A 16902-nucleotide genomic window follows, 5' to 3' on the forward strand; every position below is an offset into this window, starting at 1 on the left:
GTCCTGGCAAGGCTCTGCTGACTTGTGTGCTCGGGGACTACCTCCGCTTTCAGGGTCCCTGTGTGATGCCATGGCCTCTGACCTGTCTCCCAAAGTCCTGCCGTCTCTCTCAGCTGCAAGGGAGCCTGGCTGATAGAGGGAAGAAAAGCAGCGTGTGAGCTCCTCTTGCCCCTGAGAGCAAGAGGTAGGTCCTGTCCTGAAGACCTACAGTCCAGATACCCCAGGCAGAAAGTTCCACAGTGCATGGACATTTCAGCAACCTGTAAGTCTCCTGGGGGAGACGGGTAATACCGATCCTGGTCCTACAGCACCCAAAGGGTTCAAGGTCCCGGAATTGGCAGTGACTTTACGGGGAGCAGGTTGCTGGAGTTGAGGACGAGCCTGGGAAAGTCCCACAAAGTGTGTGTGAGTGGAAGGTAACTTTCTCCGTCTGCACTTGGTTTTCAGCTCACATATGCAACCAGATTGCCCGAGTCGCACGCAGCCTTCTCGGAGAGGGACTCTGTGGCCGTGAGCCCCAGGCCAGCGGCTACAGCAACCCTTGCCCCTACATCAGGGTGGCTCTGGCCACCCGTCACAGCCTTGCCCCTAGTCATGCTGGAGGAGATGGAGCCCAGACATGGCCTGTGAACTTCTCCTGTTCTTTCTCACTCAGCCTTTGTATTTATTCTTTCTTTAATCTGTGATAAAATGCAGCCAGGGAGGGAAACAGACGTTTTTTCCTAGCTGTGCAGGAGGGCATGAAACAGTAGGTGAAGCGCAGCAGGTTTTGCTTTTGTCCCATCAGATAATTCTGGATTATGGACAAGATAAGATGGAATCACTTAGAAAAAACAAAAGCTCTGATTTCCAAATCCCCTTACCGGGCCCAGGTGTGCAGTTCTGAATGCAGTCTCAGGTCTCAGCCCCCCCAAAGTAACTCAGTGCCCACCTCCTGCTGATGCCCACACGCACGTAGAATCCTTTGCCCCGAGTGTCTTGAGTACACGTGGAGGCAACAGAGTGGGAGTGTGAGGATGGAGGAAGAAGTCTTTGCCTACCTGACTCTGACCTGTGAATGAGCATAGTGTCTCTCTCTTTGTCAAATTCGGCCGGAATTGAGTGACAGGATGGAACGGTGTTCAAACGAGGACAGGCAGACCCCAGATCATCCCATCACATCAGCCTGCCTTCCTTAGGATCCCAGGCTAAAGGGTATTTGCATTACCCGAGGGCAGAGAGAACAAGAGCCACGCAGAGTTTCACAAGACAGCTCTCCCACACAGTGTAGGACCTTCAAGCGTCCCTGCATCAAGCAGATGCAGAAGCCAATGACCTGCAAAAATTATCTTAACATCCCCCCATCACCCCCCATGATGATTTAAGTCCTTAGCTAGGAAGTGCAAAGCTGAAGTTGCGCACGGCATTAGGCAGCCTGGTAGAGCTTATTAAATTAATAGTGCATTAAAGAATTGAGGGGAGGCGGGTGGGGGGGGAAAGGGAAAGAGAAGGTTTGTAACATCACAGAAATATCCTTGCTACCTTCTGGCATCTTCAAGAGACTGGAAATGTGGGACTGCATCCAGCTGTCTTCTCTGGGGCAAAATTCCTTTGGCTTCTGTGGGAGGTTTTACCCAAATAAGGACTGCAGGATCAGACCTGTTATTGTCACTGCAATTAACATTTAGATCCACATCTAACATGAACTGTTACAGGCTGGTTAGGGAGAAATTTAATTTGCTCTAAACAGCTTGATGGGAGAGGAGCGTGAAATGTCCTAGTTGTGGTAATTTCATGTGTTAGAGTCTACAAAGGTGGATTTTTCAGCTGTGGGTCTAATAACCCTGATATCTGCTGCAGCCATCAACCTAAGCGTGCTTTGGGATCCTGAGGTTTGGGGCCGGGTCCCCACCTGCGCTCAGTGACTCAGTGACGGGGTAAGCCATTTACACCGGCTGGCAGGCTATCTGGTCACCATGGACGTGCTCAAAGCCGTAAAGGACCACGCTCACCTCAGGCTGTTAGGGCACCGGTGACTCAAATGGCATTTGTGCGGTACAGGCAGGCGAGAGCCTGGATCTGCCCCGGTGAGGCACGGGGGAGCATTGCCCCCAGGTGTGTTTCCTCTTATCAGAGACAAGGATGAGCTTTAGTTTGTGTATCAGGAAACTGATTTCTACCTTTTTTTTTCCTGTTGGGGTTTGTACACAGGTATCCACGAGACCTACGTTTTTTGCCCCTGCGACCCACTCTTAGAGGCTTTGGACCTGCTTTTTCTAACAACCCCCAACTTTCTTCCATACCCTTATGTATTTTATTTTTTCCCTTTTCTCCCAGGAGTTAACGTAACTCAGCCGTAAAAACTGACTTGGAGATGAAACTTGGCATTTAAGGTCCCAGCCCGGGAGCAAATGAAGTTACCAGTTATAAACACACACCAAAATCTGTTTGGACATGCTGAAATTACAGGAGCAGAGGATAAAAAGGATCCAAGATGTTTTATTTTGCTTTAACTTCTGCAGCTCTGTGTGAGTGTCAGTTTGCAGCCGCTTGCCTGACGCAAGATGGGTCCTCTTGGTGTTTTTCTTCTTCTTGTTATAATTAAAGCCGATGAATTGCAATGCGTCTCTCGCTGTGCTGGGGAAGGGGCAGGGGGTCCTGAGCTGGTCCGCACCAGGACCCCGGGGGGTTGCCAGCTGCATGCCCCTCGTCTAACCACTGGCATGTGGGTCTGCCCGGAAGGAAAGGCAGGGTCTGTCCCTGGCAGACACGCACAGAAGAGCAGGCAAGAGTTGTAAGAGAAATCGGGTATTAGGGCCTTTCCAGGGCCTCTCCTGTGCGGCTTTAGATACTACAGTGATAGGTATGAGAGAGACCGATAAGTGCAGGCAGGTGATAGACAGGGATATGGCAATGAAAGGTAGATAAGAAGCTTCGTTTTTGTAGGAGGAGGTGCTAGACTGCTAATATTTATGACATGAGATGCTTTGCCAATTAAAGAATAAATCACGGCAAGATAAGAGGCTCAGAAGCGTTCCACGGCCGGATCTGCCACACAGTGAGATGACGGCTAGCGGCGGCAGCGCACCCACGTGCGCGTGCTGTGAACCAGGATGGCGAGGGGTGCCCTGGCTCTCCCTGCTACCCCCTGACTTCCCCCAACCCCACTTTCTGCAGGCGAGCTGGGCTCTGCGTTGGGAGTTCCCTGTGCCAGCAGAACCTCCCCAGCAGTTGTCCCTGCTGTCGTTTCGGGCTTCCTACATGACCCTGTCGCTCCGCACTCCACATGAGAAGCTGCAGCCATGGACTGAGCCTGTTTGTTATGCATGTTATGGCCATCAAGAGTGAGGGTCGATATGATGTTTAATATGCTTCATGCATAGTAGAGTCGCTTTGGTCCATCAAGTCACTAATACCCATTCTTACAAGGCTGAGTATCATTTATTAAACCCAGAGGCGTGCTGGGGAGGGTGGGGGCCAGGGCCCCGGCTGCGCTGGGAGGCAGCCAGGGGTGCTGGTGGGGTGGCACCCGCAGTGCTGGGGAGGTGAGAGTTTGCAGGCGAACCGCCCAGGCACAGAGAGTTGTTTGTCGTGCCTCATTTATGGGAAATGAAATAAATGGCGCCTTGAGCGCCGGCCGCCCTGTGACACCCCCCGGGGACAGGGAAGAGGGCTGAGGGGCCGGCTGGCTGCTCTGGGGCTGGGGTCGGCTGCGATTGCTCAGCATCACTCGAAGAGCCATCCCTCCCCCGCGGCTGCCACCGCAGCGCTCCGCACCCCGTTTCTTTCCCCCCCCCCCCTTTTTTTTTTTCCCCCCTTTCCCCCATGGCTTTAAAAATCCCAGCCCAACACTCATGACTGCTCGTGTCTCCCCCGGCCCCGCGGGGCCGGGCGCGGGGCGGCGCTGCGCGGCGGGGCGGGCGGTCGCTGCGGGGCGGTCGCGGCGCTCGCTCCCCCCTGCGCGGGCCCCGCGCGGAGCCGATCGCGCCCAGCGGAGCCGAGCGGCGGAGTTACATTGTTGGGAGTTTGCAACAACTCCGCGGCCTCGTCTGCGCGCCCGGCGCTGCGCGGGGCCGCCGGTGCGGGGCTGCAGCCTTCCCCGCCTCCTCCTCCTCCTCCTCCTCCTCCTCCGCCCCTTGGGCTTTTTTTTTTTTTTCCCTTCCCCCCTCCCTCTCCCCCTTTCGCTTTGATTTCGCTCTCCTCCCCTCCGCGCGCCCTGCGTGTGTGTGTGTGTGTGTTTTTCGCCGCCGAGCTTCACCAAGCCTCTTGGCATGAGTTAAGCACCAGCTATGGACACCAAACACTTCCTGCCACTGGGTGAGTTTTGTTCCGAAAAAGATTCTCCCTTCCTACGGCCGGGCGGGGGGGGTGGTGGTGGTTAAATAAAATAAAATAAGCGCCCGACGTGCCCCCTCCTCCGCCTCGCCGTCCAGCTGCCCGCACCCGGGGGGCAGCGGGCGGGGGATGCGCTGCGCCCCTTCCCCGGGGAGGGCGGGCGGCTCCGGCGGGGAGAGTTGGTGTCAGCTCCGGGGCAGCGCCGAGGAAAGTGCCGGGCGGGCCTGCCCCGTGGCCCCCGCTCCGGCCGCCTGATTTTAGTTATTATTTTGAGGTTGGTTTTTGCCTTTTTTTTTTTTCTTTTTTTTGTGGTGAGGCGCAGGCGGGGGGCGGCGGGCCGCGGGCGGGGAGCCGGGCCGAGCCGGGCCGAGCCGAGCCGAGCCGAGCCGGGCGAGCAGCCGGCGGCGGCGGGAGGGCAGCGGCGGCGGCGCAAGCGGTATTTTCAAACGGGGCAGCGGGCACCCGGGCTCGGCCGGGAGAGCCCCCTCCCCGCCGGGGGCTGCTTCTGCAGGAGGGCTTGGCAGCTCGCAGCCTTTGCTCCCCCCCCCACCCCGCTCTTCTCTCTCGGTGTCTTTTTTTTTTTTTTTTTGGTATTATTTTTGCTTGCCGTTCTCCCCGCCGGCATCTGGGGCGCGCAGCCGGGCAGGGGGAGGCGGAGCGCCCGCGGGGACCCCCGTGCTGCGCCCGCACCGGCCCCTCCGCTCGCATCGTCGCTCGCTGGCAGCTCCCACAAGCTTGGGACTCTCCTGCCTTTTTTTTGTTTGTTTTGTTTTTCCTCCTCTTCTTCTGTTGAGTTACATTTTCAAACCTCTTTCCAGCTGGAGTTCGCCATCGTTTCGGTGACTGAGTCAAGTCCTGGCTTGTAAGGGCGAATGCCGCCTCGCGTCTCGGTTTCAGGCGAAGTGATATTGCAGAGCTCGGTGTTCAGGGTGGGGGGAAGAAAAGTTTTAGCGAAGTAGCCTGGCGCCAAGGCCAGGCGAGGGGGAAGAGGGACGAATCCTGCCATCTCCGCCACCGCTCAGCGCGGCAGCGCGTGGGCTCCCAGCCTCCGGCCGAGCGAGCCCACGGCCGGCGAGAACATCCACTGCGGCTTCCCTGGGCTTTAAATCAGTGCTCAACCTCTGCTAGCCGGTGGTGGTGTGTTTTATTTCTTTCTTTTTCTTTATTTTTTTGTTTTTCTTTAAGAATTGCAATTGCAGTTGTTCCTTTCTAAGAGCAGAATAAGTACAAACACCATCACAAGGTCCCCAGCTAGTCCTGCCCCCCGGGAGTGTTTCCAGGACTGCCGTGGTCTGGGGGCTTCGGCAGGGAGACCCTGGCCCCCCAGGCTGGCAGGTCGTCAGCCGGCATCTGTTTGCCCCCCAGAATCATGGTTTTACAGTGCCCCTCGTTGATTGGGCTGCGAGGTGGGAAATGCTGCTGGGGTGACTTGCCCAGAGTTGCTGTTTGGGCTAAAAACATCTCACCTGCGGTGTCCCCCCCCGGGAGGGGGTCCTGCTTTCAAAGTCAAACCCACTCCCTGCGGGTGGGTCAGATGCAGGTGTGGGGGATCATCGCGAACACACCCACCCGAGCAGAAAGTGCCTGTCTCTCGCCACACAGAAGTGCTTTAATCTTAGGGGCGGCTGTTGCGAGATTTACGTTTCCTTTGATGCTCTTGCGGAAGAGAGTCCAAACCTCTGTTGATACGGGCAGGATCAGGCCCCTACGTATATACTTGCATTTTCTTTCAGACCCGAACTCTCCTGTTACGCTGTAGATGCTAAATAATACGGTGTGTTATTAGTCATGTTGACTTTGACGGGGGAAGAGAGGGGGAGCGTGTGTCACCTTGCTGCTGGCTCGGGTAAGGATTTTCACACTGGTGCCAATGAAAAACAACTGATTTATCTGCTCATTTATGAACGTATGTGTGCGTATGGCGGGGAGAGGGTGGGTCTTTGCAGCATGCTCTTCAGCGCACCGGCAGCATCCAGAGGGAAAACAAGGCAGCCGGCCCAGGACTGCGGTGCTGGGTGGGGGTTATAACGTCTCATCGCTGGTTGGGAGAACATTCAGCTGCCTGCGGGAGCTGTTTAGGGTGCGTGGTCTGGGTTTGTGTCTGCTGCGGAAGCGACTCCTAAACTTTATCCACTGGCCGTTGGTCACCGATTACTGGAAAAATCAGCTTTGGTTCCTAAACTTTATCCGATTACTGGAAAAATCAGCTTTGGTTGTAAGGGTGGAGGGTTCTGCAGGTTTTGGAGGGGGGGATCTTGGTCCCGCTCTGAGCACGGGAGGCGGGTTGAGCTTGAAAGCGTGTGAGCAGTTTGTAGGAGCGAGGGGAGCCTCGAGGAGCACGAGCAGAGACCTTCCCAGTGCAACCAGTGCAGAGCTGGTGGGGCCACGGGGCCTCAGTGCATTTTGGAGGTGGGATGGTCCAAAACCCGCCGGGTCCTGGCTTTGCAGAGCGCCAGGGTGTTTGCCAGCCCTGGCATGGCTGGGAGCTGGCATTTGCAAGCCGAGGAGGGGGGAAAAAATAGCCAAGCTTGTGGAGTTTGTTTCCCTGCACACCAGTACGAGCCTGAGATGGAGAACTGGAGCAACTGGGGGCCAAAATCAGGCTCCGTTACTGTGTGGCCCCATCAAAATCTCAGCTCAGTTTGGCCTAAAAAGGGTAACCCGGTGGAGGTTCCTGGCCAAGTCCTGCCCGTGGTTAGACTCAGATAACCCGCTGATGTCATGGGTGGAAGCGTGGCCAGCGCCGGGCACTTTTAATAGTAGTATCTCATTTTCCTGCTCGTCTCGGGAGCTGCTGGCAGATGCCAGGCAGAGGCTCCCCGCGAGAACGGCACGTCCCCGGGCATCTCCCGGGCTGGACGCCGTCGCCCTATGGATCTGTCTGCTGTCCCGCTCTCGGGACAACCTGCACCCGGATCGTGGGGTCTGCGGGCAGCGGGGCTGCCTGCCCCGTGTCTGCCGGTGCGCAGCCTTCTGCACGGCGCAGGTCCCACCAGAGCCCTGCGTGAGGCTCATAAACACCTCGGGGTCCTGCAGATGCTGCTTCAGAAGCTGTCTGGGGCGACAGATCTCCCTTTACTAGGTTTTGAATGATCAGGGATGACTTGCTTTTGTTCCTCTGGGGCGGGACTGTGCTGTGCCGAGTCTCCAGGAGGAGGAAAATCGAGAAAAAGGCCGTCACGCAAGTGCTTGTGAGGCTGGGGGATGCGCATCTCCAGCCTGGCAGGGTGCACGTGCCGAGGTCAGGCTTTGCACGGGACCAGGTTGGGGACTGATGTGCAAACCAAGGGACTCGGTTCTTCGGGAGGCTGCTTGTTCCCAAGGCTCTGACCATTGCAATCCTTTTATTACTTAATTTTCTTCTTTGCCTGTTGCCCTAAGAAGGTGGTAGCTCCTGGGGAGCAAAAGGAGGTTGGTGAGCTTGGGGAGCCCTCCTTCGAGGCTCAGCCTCACGGCGGGGGGGAAGAAACAGTTAATGGGTGTCCGAGGCGGGTGCTTCCCTCCCGGGGAGGTCAGTTCACCAGGTTGCAACCTCTGCGAGTCCCTCTTCCCACCCGCGCGGCCGTGCCGGGGACGGCTACAGCTGCTCAGGATGTGGGGTGAGAACTGGCCGTGCACGGCCCCGCCGGAGCGGGAACGCCTCCGAGGAAAACGGGAAAACAAGCCCCCGTGTCCGGCTTGGGGGGGAGCAACCCGGAGCGTGGGGGCTGCTTTGGGTGGAAGAGAGCGTGGGAGTGTGAGCATCCATGAGACCTCTTCATCCCGCGTCCCCTGGCCTTGTCGTCGGGCACGTGGCCAGGATGAGCCTGGATGCTGTGCAGAACCCAGGGCAGATCGGTGGGAGCCCGCGTCTGGGCTGAGACCTCAGCGCGGTCCTCAATTCTGCTTCTTTCAGCTTCAAAAACCTACAGCTGCTGGGAAAATCCATAGGGAGGAAAAATTCTGAAAGATGTAGAAAGTGTCGCGGCTCGGCTGAGCATCCCCGGGAGGAAGGAGGAATCCTCTGCCCCACATCTGGAAGATGCTGGCCGGCTCCGTGGAGTGGCCGGTGCCACCCAAGAGAGGGGCCTCGTAAGAGCACCAGATAAAGCGTAGTCATGTCCTGGTCCCTCTTGCTGAAGCACAGTGCAGGGCTCGACCTCTCCCAGTTGACATATGCAAAACAAGCTGGGAAGGAATTTTTGCCTATTTCAGAATCTGGGCTGTGACTGTTAAATAAATCCTCTGAGGGTCCCCGAGTTTCCTCCACGTCGTCCTGCTGTGTTGGAGAGAGCGTTTGTGTTTCTCGTATTTAGGGCATTTTATTTATTTAAAAGAGAGCGGGGGAGAAAGCCACAGAATTTTAGTTATTCATTGCAAATATTATTATTGGCATTTTGCTCCTGTTGAAAAAAAAAAAAAAAAAATCAAGGGGGAATCAAAACATTTCACTGGAAAATACACCCTGGCTTCGTCCCACCCACGTCTTGAAGGCGAAAATAAATATTTATTAAGAAACGGGTTAAAAACCTTTTTGTTGGAGTATTGTTTTCGGGGAGCAGGGGTGGATTCCCATATGCCGGAGCCCTGCCACCCAGCTGCATTTTTTTATTTTTTTTATTTTTATTTTTTTGCGGGATGATTAAGAAAACAAACAGCGGAGCTGCGGGCGCCGCGGGGCAGGGGCTCGGGCTTTGGGACGTTCTTTGGTGCTGCCTCTTGCACAGGGTGCTTGTTCCTCTGAGGGTCCTGGCGCCTTTTGGGGGGGACTGTGTGTGAGCAGGGTATTCCCCCGAGGCTCTGGGCTGCCCGAAATCCCCGAATCATTCTTGCTATAGATGTCCCGTGCCCCCGCCGCGGGAGGCGGCGAGGCAGCGCGGGGCGTTGGCACATGGCACGGGGCTTGGCCGAGGGCGCTGGTGATGGAGCGGGGATGCCGAGGGGGTCCCTGGGCTCCCCTCCGCCGAGCCGGGCTGCGGCGGTAACCAAAGCCGGGGTCACCTCAAATCACCGCCGGCGAAGCGCTGGGTATTGCCGGGACCTTCCCTGGGAGCTCGGTAACCTAATTGGGCTCTAATTAATCCTGTTCTCTGGCTGCCATCCCCAGCGCGTCTCCCCATCATCACCTCCCCTCGCGGGCGAGGGAACTGGGTCTCTCCTCCCTCCGACCCGTGGCGCGAAGGGGTGCTGGGCAGGATGGGTGCGCTGCTGGTGCAGGATCCGACCCGGCAGTTCCGTAATTGCTTCCGAAAAGGCCCAGGTGGGCTCTGGAAGTCGGTGCGGCTGCAGAGCAATAGGGGAGGCAGGCTGGGTGGTTTTATTTTAATTGATTTTGTCAGGAGTTGCTGTATTTTATTACATTTAAAGACTAGACTCTGGAATAACTTTGAACGTTTGACACGCACACAAAAAGCGGCTTTCTGACATTTTCCTCTTTGCTTGTCTTTTATTTTATTTCTCCCCTCTCCTCCTCCTCAAAGGAAAGCGGGTGCCTGCGGGGAGGGCAGAGGAGGAGGGAGGAGTGGTTCTGTCTCTCCAAAGGCTGCTGGAACATCAAGGCAGCGCGAAGCAGACGAAATAATATTGCAAATAAGGATTTTTAAAAAAAAAAACCCTACAGAAGGATCCCCGCACACGCCAGCCAGCTCAAAGTGCTAGAAGATTTTCAGACAGAAGCAATTTAGCCTGGGAAAATGCTCTATTGTTGAGATGGAAACTGGCTGTGAGAAGTTGCCTTTTCCGACAGCGTTTTGCTTAGGAAAAGCAAAGAAAAGTCAGGGAAACAACCTGAGTTTTTATTTAGAGAGGACGGAGCATTTCAAAATGGAGGGTGTTTTCCGAGATAAACGGGAACAATTCCCTTGCGAGAAAGGGAAGAAAGGGTTCAAATTAAGCCCAAACGCAGCTCCCCTCCTTTGAAATTTTGTTTGACATGGAGTTAAAAAATAATCCTGTTCAAACAGACCACTTGTAAGCGTAAAACAGTTGTTAGTTTGGGGTTGGTTTTTTTTTTTTTTCTTTTATTGTGATCTACAATAAAAGTTTCAAGGTTGCACCTTGGGGCTGTAATTCTGATCGCAGCCCTCTTTGTGCCAGCTCCTGCCTCTGCGCATCAGGAGGGGACGGATCTTGCCTTGAAAACTCACGGTCTGCCCAGCTGAGACGGGCACGGGGTGGGAAACTGAGGCAGGCGGGTGCGTCTGAGCGCCGGCGAAGCTGGGAACGGGGCCCGGAGCCAGGGTGTGGGGCGGTTGTGAAACTTCGGCTGGGACGGCGGCTTCCAGCCCCGCAGAGCAGATCCGTCTGGGATCTGAGCTCCCCAGGGCTCCCGTGGGCTGTTGAGGGTCCCAGCTCCTGGTAGCCAAAAAAAAACCAACCCCCCAAGCTGCTCTTTGGCCTGGGAGCAAAGAAAAGCTGGGAGATGGGGTTTGGGTGTAAGGCAGGTGCTCCCAAACCAGAGGGCAGGGAAGAAACACCCTAAATATTGTTTTATTAAGCATCAGGAGCAGGGCTCGCATCCCTCTCTAGTGGAAGATGGTTCCATGGATTTTTTTTTGGGGGGGGGGCGTTATCTCTTCGTTTCGGTGGGCCCTGGGTGGAGGTTGGTGGTGTATTTGCGTTTGGGTCTTGTCTGAGCCGTAACCCTTCCACCGGATTGCATCGGATGTGAGATCACTGCGGAGCGAAGAGATAAAAGGTGCAATACTGGTATTTGTGACCAATAAAATGGTAATGGGATTCCCATCTGGTCGTTACTTTTCATGGTCTCCTCTTTTGTGGAGTTTTGGCTTTCTTCAGCTTTTACAGACTTTAAAAAAAAAGATAAAATAAGGGGAGGGGGAGCTGAGGGCAGCCCTGGAGCCCCCCGAGGTTTACAGCCCCCTCAAATCCTTTGTGCTGGGGCTGCCAGGAGCGCGTTAGGGAGGGATGCCCCGTCTAGTTTCAGCTGGCTGGGCGCAAAGGCAGAAACATTTGATTATTGTTTTTCTGTTTTTGGCCGACGAGTGAGCGCTGGAAAGTGTGGTTTTTTGTTTTTTGGTGTTTTGTATTTTTTTTTTTTGCTGTGAACTCTGTGGGCTGCTGCGAGACAATTTCGTTGTGGGCTGCGTGTCTCCTACATACCCATTACGGAGTCGAAATGAGGCAATGGCAGTGGTGAAGCAAGAGTGGAAGGAGAAACGCGGGAGAGGGGGTGCGCTTCCAGTCGAGATCCGCCCGGAGATGCGGAGGTGACGAAGCGGGGAGACGGGGTTAGGCTTTGCTGGGTTGGCACGGGATGCGACGGAGGAGGCTTGCCCCGAGCGGGTGAGGTGGTGAGCGATGGCAGAGGCACGAAGGGGCGTAGGGAGGAGCGGGGTCAGGGAGAGGCAGGAGTGGACCTGGGGGCATTGCGTGGAGCTGGGGAAGCTGTTTTGGCTGCCCCCGGGGGGGGAGAGGGATGGGTGAGAGTGGCTTGCCAGCGCTGCTGTGGCTTCCCTGCCCGGCACCCAGGGGAGCAGCAGCCTCTCCCTGAGGACCCATGTGCAGGTGGGGGCTCTTGCAAAAGACGGAAAGAAGAAAGAGACTCTCTTTCCCCAGCGGTCATCTTTCCAGATCATGCTGGGCTCTCCTTCTGCCCCCACCTCCTCTTTTTGCTGCCCCATTTTTGCAAGATGAGTGACTTTATCAGGCCCGGGAAGCTGTGGGCTCTGCCCCGTGCGGAGGAGCTGCGGCCACTAACGCCAGCGAGCAGGGTCCGGCGGCGGCAGATAACGGCGTATCAGCGGCGGGTTGTGCCGGAGATGCTCGCCCATGCCATGACGGGGAGATGCGCGGCCCCGGGTGTCTTCGCATCAGTGTCGGGGCTGCTTCTGGAGACCCCCTTACACCCCACCACTGCCCCGACCCACACCCGTGAGGCTGCTGCAGCCTGGGGGGAGGCTTAGCGGGGGGGCCAGGGATGTGGGGTGAAAGCAGGGGTCCCTACGAGGGCACCCGAACCCTGCGAAGGGACCAGGCAACTTTAGCAAGTTGAAAACCTCTGTCTCGGAGCTCTGCACCTGCATGGCCAGCCCTCCCTTTTGACCTGCACTTGTTCAAGTGTGACTTTCAATTGATCATAAAAATCCAGCGTGATTCACAGCGCTTCTGCCCTCCAGCCTGCCGGGCTCCGTCTCTCCGCATTCACTTAGCGTGAGAGAGCAAATTGCCCTCCAGTTCATCCTCCTCATTCGTAATGGGGAGCCGTTGCTTTCTGGGTCTGCTCCCCCCCATGCACTCCTTGAATTATAATATATTAGAGGTGGTGGCTTAGCATTTTAATATAATTTTCTCTCCTTTTTTTTTTTTATTTATTTATTAAGAAAACCCATTTCAATGCAAGCTCCCAAATGTCAGGGCGGGGAGGGAGGGAGGTGCAGCCTCCCTGCTCCATCCCAGCGCAGACCCCGTGTGCGTGCGTGTGGCTCACAGACAGTGAAATTGCACCCTAGAGTTATAAAGCAATTGTCTAGCTCAGCAGCAGAATGAGCATGAAATGGTGCAGAAAGCAACTAAATAAAATTGGGTAAGGCAGATGCATGAAAATAATGACATCTCTATACCGTAGTCAGGCGCGCTCGCTCTTTCTCGCACAGGCAGATAAACTTTTATAACAGACTTTGCATTTATTTTCCCAGGAAGCTCTTCTGAAACGGAGATGTGTGTTGGCGCGGTGTGAGCCCCCACACCACCTCTCCCGTGTTCCTGGGGCCGTCGTGCCTCGCTGCCCCCCTCCTCCCCTGCCGCTCTCCCCATCCCGCTTGTCCCTTTTTTTCTTTTCAGAGCAGGATTTTTATGCTCAGTCAAACACCAAAACGATAACCTTTGCAACTTCATTTCCCTTCGGCTGTGCCGGCCGTGCCGGGCTGGGGGAGCGCTGCGAGCGGGTGGCTCTCGGGGTGACCTGCCACGTCCCGTGCAAATTGGATGGCGAGACGCTTTCCTGGCTCGCTCTCGCTTTGGGGTTTTCTCTTCTTTTCCTCCCTGGACGGTGGCAGCTGTAAGGACAGGACCATGCGGACTGTGGCGTGGAGCTTTAGGACATGAGATTCCTCCCCAAAGACCTGCCCCAGTGCTTCCCATGGGCTCTGTGCTGCTGTCCCTGCTCCAACTTCTGCCCCGGAGCCTTTGGCCTCAGCAGAGGTACGTTTCCCCGTCTGCTCCTGGGAAGCCGATAACGTTTCCCGGCGCGGTCTGATGTTTCGCTCCTCTTGCGCCGGGATCCCCGCGAGGCTGGGAACAAGCCGCTAATCTTCCCACCCGAGAGGCCCTTTAGGTGACGTTAAGGCTGTGTCCCCGCCATCCTTGTGCCCGCTTGCCTCCGAAGGCATCACCGGGCACCGCTGCACGTGCATGCGGTGCTGGGGATGCCCTTTCTGGATGGGCTGGCTTATCCCGGGGATGGGGAGCGGGTGGCAGCAGTCGGGCTCCCCCAGCCTCCCCAGTCCGCCTCTCCCCTGTTCGGAGGGCTCAGGACTGAGCTGGTCGTGGATCCTTTCCCTCTCTGCAATGAAAATTAAGTCCATCCTTTGCGCTGCTGGGCTTGCTGCACCGGAGCTTGGGGCTCACCGCCCAGCGCCTTGGCAGCAAAACCTCCATCTCTGATTTTCCTTTGCTGGGACGTGTCCCTGGGGTCCCAGATTAGCCGCTCCAGTGCTTTGCCCGCTGCCTCCCCATCACACGCAGACCAGCGCGGATCCCACAGGTGGCTGGGAGCTGTGTGTTGGCTGCGCAGCCCCGAAGCACAGCACCGAGCCCGGCAGCGCGGGACATGTGCGCGTTCCCCTTCTCGCTGCCTGCAAAAACCTGGCTCCTCTGGAGAGAGGCAGAGGAGGCGGCTTCCTTGCAGGGATTGCTCCGACTCTGGGCAGACGGATGCCGAGGCCCAGAGTTTTTGCTGGTGTGGAGCCACAGCACCGGAGCGGAGAGCAGGGAAGTGCACGCATGCAAAAATCAGTGTGAAGGCATAAATCAGGCCGAGAGTGAAAGGTTAAAGAAATCCAGAGGAAGCGGAGTGATGCGCGTGATAGAAAGGGGTTTCCTGTACCTACGCAGGCCACCCAGGCTCCCTTCCTGTCAGGATAAACCTGCTAAAGCCAAAACTTTCTGCACCCCTAAGCAAATTGTGGTCTGTTGGATGGGCACGTTGTGAGCAAGCCGTGCCAGCCGCGGCGTTAATACTTAGTACTTTACCGTATGCTCTCCCCAAGCCTCTGCGGTGGCGTTTATAGGATGCTCGGGGGGGAACACCGCAGCCGTTGGACCCCGTGGTGCGGAGCGGGAGCGGAGCTGCGGGAGGGCAGGGTGCGATGACCTGGGCTGGAAGCTGTGCTGCTGCGGTGCAGCCCTAAATCCCCGTCCTCTCCACCGCCATCCTCGCTGGGCTGGTTTTCTGCAGGTGAGCTGTGCCGCCTGCGTCAGGGATCAGGGACCGGACATCAGAGGTGGCTCCCGGAGGAGTTAAGACTCCTGGGACAATTACCTGCAGGCCCCCTTTTAAGCACTTAGGAAGGCTTAGCTCTGATCCCTGCCGGAGATAGCCTGGCCCCAGGCCAGCTGATACCTATTGTTTGCAAATGTCGTAGACTTTATCTGAACAGCGGTTCAGAGCTGGGGCTTGCTGGGAGCGGGCATCCCGGATGGGCTGGGGGGGCTCTGCTGCCCCACTGGTGGGGGCTGATGCTGTGCAGGGTCTCGATGCTGAGATACATGGCAAGGCAGCACCCCAAATTACACCCTGCCAGGAGGTTTCTTTGCGGCTTATAGGGTTGGGAGACACAGATTTAGTTCGTTCGGGTTTTTGCCTGTGTTTTGAGTTGTATTTTGGTAGCAGTGCTTCCATGTCCCGCAGCTCCGGGGCTTTGCCTTGGAGCTCCGGTACAGCTCTGCCTCGGGGTTTCGCCCTCCTCTGGGAGGAAAAAGCCAGCAGTTCCCTTACGGCAAGTCGCTCCCTCTTCGTGCCTCACCTGTGGGGCAGGTTTAGGCTGTGGAAATCGGAGGCCATCGGTCACCACGGGGTTTGTTTAGCTTAGGCGCTCGGTTTTCTCATCTTTGTTGTTTTTCCGCCTGCGCTGCTATCGCCGAGGGGTGTTCGGCACCGCTCCCCGCGGGCACCCAGGCGCTCTGGTCGGCCGGGTCTTATGCCGTGGGAGCCGAGGCTGGGCAGGCACGGAAAACCACGTCTGGCTTCTCCAGCAAGGTTTCCCGGCCTCTAGGTGTGTGCAGGAAATGTTGCAGGGCAGGGATTTCTTGCAGCAAAGCCTGGGTGGCAGATTACAGTCCGGTGCCCATCTAAAGCCCCCACCTACACAAATGGGGAGGCTCTACCTCTCCCTGCACCTTTCCAAAACCCCGCGGTAGCGCAGGGGATGTGGGGCTGATCCAGGCATCTTCCCAGGTCTCTTTCTTGGGGCAGTGGCGTTTGCCCCTGGACACTGCCCTGGCTGCCATAAGGCGCAGCCCACCCTGGGGCCGCAGCCTGGTGTAGCTCAGCAGCACCCCGGGAACGGCAGCCGGTGTTGGGGCAGCCCAAAAGCTCTTCTCGGGGATTCAGGATACGGCCTGGGCAGCAGTGGCATGGAGGGCAAAGCTCATCCCTGAGAGCAGAGGGATGCTCCCAGTCCTGCCTGAAATGTGGGGACCCCAAAATGGTCCTTTGGAGGGGGGAGAGCACGTGTCGGGGTGGAAAAGTGCCTGCGCTGGGTCAGGGTGCGGGTTGGGGTCCTCGCCACCCGTGCTGGGTGGGAAGGGGGCGAGCGTGGGGCTGGCGGTGCGTGCCGGGCATGGGGAGGTGCCCGTGGGGCGGGAGCAGCCGGTCCTGCCAGTTCTCCCCCGCGCAGGGCTGGGCGCTGGGAAGTCCCCCGAGCCGCCGTTGAGGCCGGGGTGAGGGCTGATCCCGGGTCCCTCTCTGCCACCGGTTCCCTGAGTGGCCTTGTGCAAGTCACCCAGTCTGGGCGTCCCTCGGCTCCCAGCTGGGTGACGGAGTAACGCTCCTCCTTGGCTGGTCCTGATGGCTCGGTTGCAAATCTTTTCCCCGCTGTGCTGGGGAGAGCACCCAAACAGCCTGGCCCTGGCTGGGAGTACAAGCTTGTGTTGCATGGGAAGGGAAGGCGAAGCCAGCGTGCTCCCTAATTGAATGCATCTTTACGAATTAATAAGGTAGAAGTGACTCTACAGAAAAAAACCCAACCCAGTGCATTGGTCTGTTCCTGTAATTGTCGGTGTGGAAATCATGGGCGCATGAGGACTTGCAAGTGAATTATTAAATCCGCAGCCTTAGATCAAAAGCAGAGGAAATGAGCCTCCCAATGCTGTCCGGCCCCCCCGCGCTGAGGATGGGGGTCATGGGCGACCCTTCGGCAGAGGAGCCTTTGCCAGGGTGGTTCGGCTGGCGTGGACCCCACGAGCGCCGGCAGGATCAGCAGCTCGGCATTGATTTCATCGAACGGGTTCAAGATCGTGTCAGCTTAACTAAGGGCTGAGATTGACCCACGGTGATTTGCTGACTTTATTATTAAGACGATGATGTGGCTGGGCTGGGGGAGAGGGAGCTTGTCGTTCCTGTCTCTGCGTGGTGGCATGGCTTGGAGC

At 56.9% G+C, this 16902-nt stretch overlaps 1 protein-coding gene across 1 annotated transcript in view; it reads left to right on the forward strand.

Moving 5' to 3' along the window:
* The first annotated feature begins 4261 nt into the window (after positions 1–4261).
* RXRA (retinoid X receptor alpha) overlaps positions 4262–16902 on the forward strand; it is a 114799-nt gene continuing 102158 nt past the window's right edge. Inside the window, exon 1 of the mRNA XM_059828745.1 lies at positions 4262–4296. Coding sequence (XP_059684728.1) covers positions 4269–4296 — 28 coding nt within the window. The 5' untranslated portion in view covers positions 4262–4268. The remainder of the gene's footprint in view (positions 4297–16902) is intronic.

Source organism: Gavia stellata, chromosome 24 (assembly GCF_030936135.1).
Source record: "Gavia stellata isolate bGavSte3 chromosome 24, bGavSte3.hap2, whole genome shotgun sequence".
Taxonomy (NCBI): domain Eukaryota; kingdom Metazoa; phylum Chordata; class Aves; order Gaviiformes; family Gaviidae; genus Gavia; species Gavia stellata.